The 5,278-nt window shown below is 32.0% G+C and overlaps 1 protein-coding gene across 1 annotated transcript in view; it reads left to right on the top strand.

The window, feature by feature from the left end:
• The window catches only part of LOC106458256 (galectin-6-like), a 43,174-nt gene that overhangs the window by 22,087 nt on the left and 15,809 nt on the right, over positions 1-5,278 (top strand). Inside the window, exons 2-3 of the mRNA XM_013917741.2 lie at positions 1,732-1,820; positions 3,693-3,897. Coding sequence (XP_013773195.1) covers positions 1,732-1,820; positions 3,693-3,897 — 294 coding nt within the window. The remainder of the gene's footprint in view (positions 1-1,731; positions 1,821-3,692; positions 3,898-5,278) is intronic.

The following is a 5,278-nucleotide window of genomic DNA, read 5'->3' as shown; positions in this document are numbered from 1 at the left end:
AGAATCCTCGTATTAAATGCTACTCCACGTTATTAAAACAAATAACCCAAAAATTAAAATATCTAAAAATCGGATTCGTTGCCCTACCTAATTTTGCACCACCAATCGAAATTTTAAAAACATCATTAAAAAACACCAAATTCAACGATATGAGTTATTTTATTATTTTCACAATCTTTCATTCCTTTAAAACAGTGAAAATATATTCTAGTTTATTCATTGTCTTAATATCTTCCTATTAAATCGATCAGGTAAAAAAACTTGGAATTCGTCACAGTTGTCATCCATTAGCATAGCTACAATTCTATCAACATACTGTGTTTTAACTGTTTTTAATTCAGAAATAGAGTATTGTATTTATTAACACCATCTTCGACCTCGCTCAGCTTACGTGTATAAATATTACATTGATGTGTACCAATAGCGTTTAACTTTTTTAATGATGTTTTTAAAATTTCGATTGGTGGTGCAAAATTAGGTAGGGCTTTGAAACCGATTTTTAGATATTTTATTTTTGGGTTATTTGTTTTAATAACGTGGAGTAGCATTTAATACGAGGATTCTGGGATCACTTGGAGAGGATCAGATTGGTTAAAAAATGTTTGATATCTACGAAGTGGTTATCAGAGGAAATCAACTTCTTGAATCTTCACATTACAAACTGCTCATGATAGATGAACTTTTGTGCTCTACATTGTGGTATAAAAATATAGAAAAAAGCTTGATATTAAAATCAGTTATTTCTGCGAATTATTTTTACCTGTAATATATTATCACTTATTAATTGAATATGCTGAAATGTACAGTATTATCGTTAATAGGAATATCATTATCTAATCTCTATATATAATTTATCAGGTTTTTGAATTATAAAACTTGTAAAAGCTTAAGAACATTATGAGATGATGAAGTTTCTAGACTTGTACATAAACCTTAAAACACAATATCAAATTGACTGTATAGGTAGTTTACTGGAGACATAAACCTTAAAACACAGATTATTGTATGGGTAGTTCCGTGAAGACATAAACCTTAAAACACAGTAACAATTAACTTGATGGATAGTTCAATGGAGACAGGAACCTTAAAATGCGATGCCACATTTACTGTAAGGGTAGTTCCTTCGAGACATAAATCTTAAAACACGGTTTACTGTAAGGGTAGTTCCGTGGTGTGGCATTGTATTTTAAGCCTTATGTCTTTTACCGTAAGGGTAGTTCCGTGGAGAAAGTCCCATAAATGAACTGAAATACCGATGTGAAATTTTTATTTATGGATTACACAGTTATGAGTAATTATTAAGTATTACGTTTTAAAACTACATATACATAAATGAAGAACTATTTATATTTTTAACTTGTAACTGAGTTTTGGAAACTAAAAAGCAGTTGCATGCGTCGATACAATTATTCAAATGATATATGGAATGATATAATTCTTTTATTTGGGTTTAGATATTGATGCTGAAATCTGTTGAATTCTGTTACGTTTGTCTGTGTCCCCTTATGTTACAATGTTGTTTATCTTAAGCATTGTTATCCTTTTTATTGTGTAAGTAAAGTTGTAACAAGTTTCAACTCTCTGTGTTCCTTTGGATAAGGCTATCACGTAATTCTACGAAAGGTTTTTCTGTCCGTGATATTAAAACGTTACATATTTGAAATGATTAGTTCACATTTTTCAGAAATGTTGGGCGTTCGACTGAAAAGTTAACTTTATTTTATTTTCTAGAGTGTTCCTCATGTTTGCGCCATACCCGGCGGTTTATCCATTGGCACGAAGATTTTCATACAGGGAACGGTACCTAAGAACCCCGATAGGTAAGCTGTTTTTACAAACTTTTATTATTGGATGAATTAAGATATACCTTTTTTTATGTATAGTCTGAAGTTAAATCAACATAGCTCAGAAAAATAATAATAGTTAACATACATTTTACGGTTCTAATGTTGCGTGAGGTCGTGTCTATCAGCTAAATAATTTAGTTAGTTTGTATGTTTGTTTGTAATTAAGCCCCAAGCTACACAATGGGCTATCTGTGCTCTTCCCACCACGGGTATCGAAACCCGGATTCTAGCGTTGTAAGTCCGCAGACATATCGCTGTGCCACTGGAGGGCAATTTAGTTAGTAAAAATCATAATACTGAGTGTGACAGTCCTCTTTTCCATTTTTTTAAAAAAATTTCATTGAGCTCGATGTCGAACTTGTAAACTCTCGCATACCAGGCCGGTGTCGTGGCAACTGAGTTAATAGATTAACCTTCTAGCAGTCTTTAGCAAAGGTATTTCTTAACAACTCATATTACCACATGTGGAAAATCTAATTTTAAGCGTGCCAAACAGCCATGTTTTCATTTGATGAGATCCATATATAGTTACAGTCACAAATTAAACTATCCAGCTCATTTCGCACTTTTATATGAAGCACGAGTTAACAGTTTTAAGTGTTTATGAAATTTGCACAGATTTGATAATGAGGAAGACTAATTTTTTCTTTTAGCAATTTTACCTTTATCTTGGAATCGTATTATATACACTCTATTTATATTTACTTATAAATGAAAACCACAATGCAAAATTAATTTTATATGCGAGAATGATTACAAAACAACAACTATACTTCCAATCATACTACAATATATAGACAGAAGTTGTTCATGAATAATGACAAGATTTTCAGCATGGTCATGAACTTCAGAAACCCAGAAAAGTAAGATATTTGAAAAAGGTGTAAAATAAGTCAGGGAATATTGAAAAATGATTCACAAACCCGGAAATATCAGTCTCTGGAGTAGACTGATAACGATTTTATAGTTAAGCTGGCAATGACACACTGTCATAGATTAATAACAATTTTCTGGTTAAGCCGGTAATGACACACTGTCATAGATTAATAGCAATTTTCTGGTTAAGCTGGTAATGACACACTGTCATAGATTAATAGCAATTTTCTGGTTAAGCTGGTAATGACACAGTATCATAGATTAATAGCAATTTTCTGGTTAAGCTGGTAATTAACTGTAGATTAATAGCAATTTTCTGGTTAAGCTGGTAATGACACACTATCATAGATTAATAGCAATTTTCTGGTTAAGCCGGTAATGACACACTGTCATAGATTAATAGCAATTTTCTGGTTAAGCTGGTAATGACACACTGTCATAGATTAATAGCAATTTTCTGGTTAAGCTGGTAATGAACTGTAGATTAATAGCAATTTTCTGGTTAAGCTGGTAACTAACTGTAGATTAATAGCAATTTTCTGGTTAAGCTGGTAACTAACTGTAGATTAATATGGGCAAAGTTGGTAATAACTTTCTGGATAGACTAGAAATTATTTTATGGAATAAACTAGTAATGATCTCTGGAGTTAATAATAAGTTTATGAAACAAAGAGGGAATGATTTTCCAGAATAGACTAGATTGTTAATGATTCACTGTCGTATTATATTTGTTTGTGGAGTTGGTTTACAACATTTCTGGATTATGGTGGCAATATCCCTTTAGATAGACTTCTAATGATTATGTAGAAATGTTCCCCTAGAGTAAGGTATTAACGATTATCAGAAGTAGTCTGGCAAATATAGAGTGGAGAATGTTCCTAGTCTACGTAGGTTAATAGTGATTGTCTGGAAAAAAACTAGTAAGGACTCTTCAATTCCAGAACAGTAAACTCGAAACATTTTTTGTAGGTTTGCTATAAACCTCCAGAGGGGCAGTGACCCTGAGAGTGCAGACATTTATTTTCATTTCAACCCTCGCTTCCAGGACACCGTATGTGTTGTACGGAACTCATATTCTGGTGAGTGGGGTGAGGAGGAAAAAGATGGTGATTCCCCTTTCAGTCCCACTATGCCTTTTCTGATGGTCATCAGTGCCTTTTCAAATGAGTATGAGGTAAGAATGGCTTCCTTATACACACGTGAAATGATAATGGAAATCGCATATGATAGCCTTACATTGTTTTATAAGTTTTGGCTTGAGCCACTTTTTTTCAATTGCTTGATATGTGATATAATTCATTAAATTTTCTCATCTGGAGCTTAATGTCGTTTTTCCGCAGTTTTTTATGTCGTAAAAAGTTTAGAGGTCTGCAAGAATCCGAAAAATTGTCTTGAATTAATAAAAATCATGCTTAATCATTATGTAATATATTTGTTCAGTAGTAATCAATCTAGTTAATCAACAGGTAATATGGTAATCACACAAATACCGTGGAATTAGTTGATAAGAAATAATTGAAGGGTTTAAGAGATAGTTATGAATTATTATACATTTAATACATAAAGTTACAACATCCTCATTTTACAATAAGAAATAAAGAGTAAATGAAGAAAGTTAAGCATTAAACTAAAATAAACATTTGGTAATTAAGATTAATATGAAAGAATACCGAGATTATGATTTGAGGAGAATAAAAATAAACCCTAGAATACAAATACTGTTCATATAGAACATCTAAACTTGTGAAGTTCAGGACAAAAAGTTCACTAAACCCAAGCTTAAAATCTACAGGATTCATTGTAAAGCCAATGAAAGGGGTGGAATTCAAGTATACTGTTTCTTCCTTTGCTGTACAAACCATGCGTTAGGTGAACAGGTGACCAAGGTGATATTAAAATTGCACTTTTCTCGATTGTCTCCGCAATGAAGCTAAATATTGCGACATTTCGTAACGTGTTTGGAAAAATCAAATATATTGTATGCATATTATATATATATATATCTATAAGAGCGAAAAGTTAGAGTTATCAGGTAGACCTACCATAAATGTAATGGATGTTTAAAATATATATACATCAGTTGTGAAAAAGTAGAGTTGTCAGGAAAACCTACCACAACTATACTGAATGTTTAATATATACATGGGTGTATTAGTTGTGAAAAGGTAGAGTTGTCAGTTAAAACCTACCACAATTGTACTGAATGTTTAACATATACATGGGTGTATTAGTTGTGAAAAGGTTGAGTTGTCGGATAAACCTACCCTAACTGTTCTGGATGTTTAATATATATATATGTTACTTAATTGAGAAAAGTTCGAGTTGTCAGATAAACCTCCCACAACCGTACTGAAAAGTTTAACATGTACATTACTTAATTTATGTGTGCAAATATAGTGGTGTTAGGTAATCCTACAACAAATGTTCTAGATGTTTGACGTCTACATATTGTTACGTATCTGCTTGTTTCTTAATTTCCGAGGAACTTCAGCGATACAAGTCCCTTCTTGATTAAAACAGTTTATTCTTTCTCGATACAAACTTTTAGTACACAG

The sequence above is a fragment of the Limulus polyphemus genome, unplaced genomic scaffold, assembly GCF_000517525.1.
Source record: "Limulus polyphemus unplaced genomic scaffold, Limulus_polyphemus-2.1.2 Scaffold435, whole genome shotgun sequence".
In the NCBI taxonomy this organism is placed as follows: Eukaryota; Metazoa; Arthropoda; class Merostomata; order Xiphosura; family Limulidae; genus Limulus; species Limulus polyphemus.
Note: the sequence above shows the minus strand (reverse complement) of the source record. Positions and strands in the feature narration are given on the sequence as shown.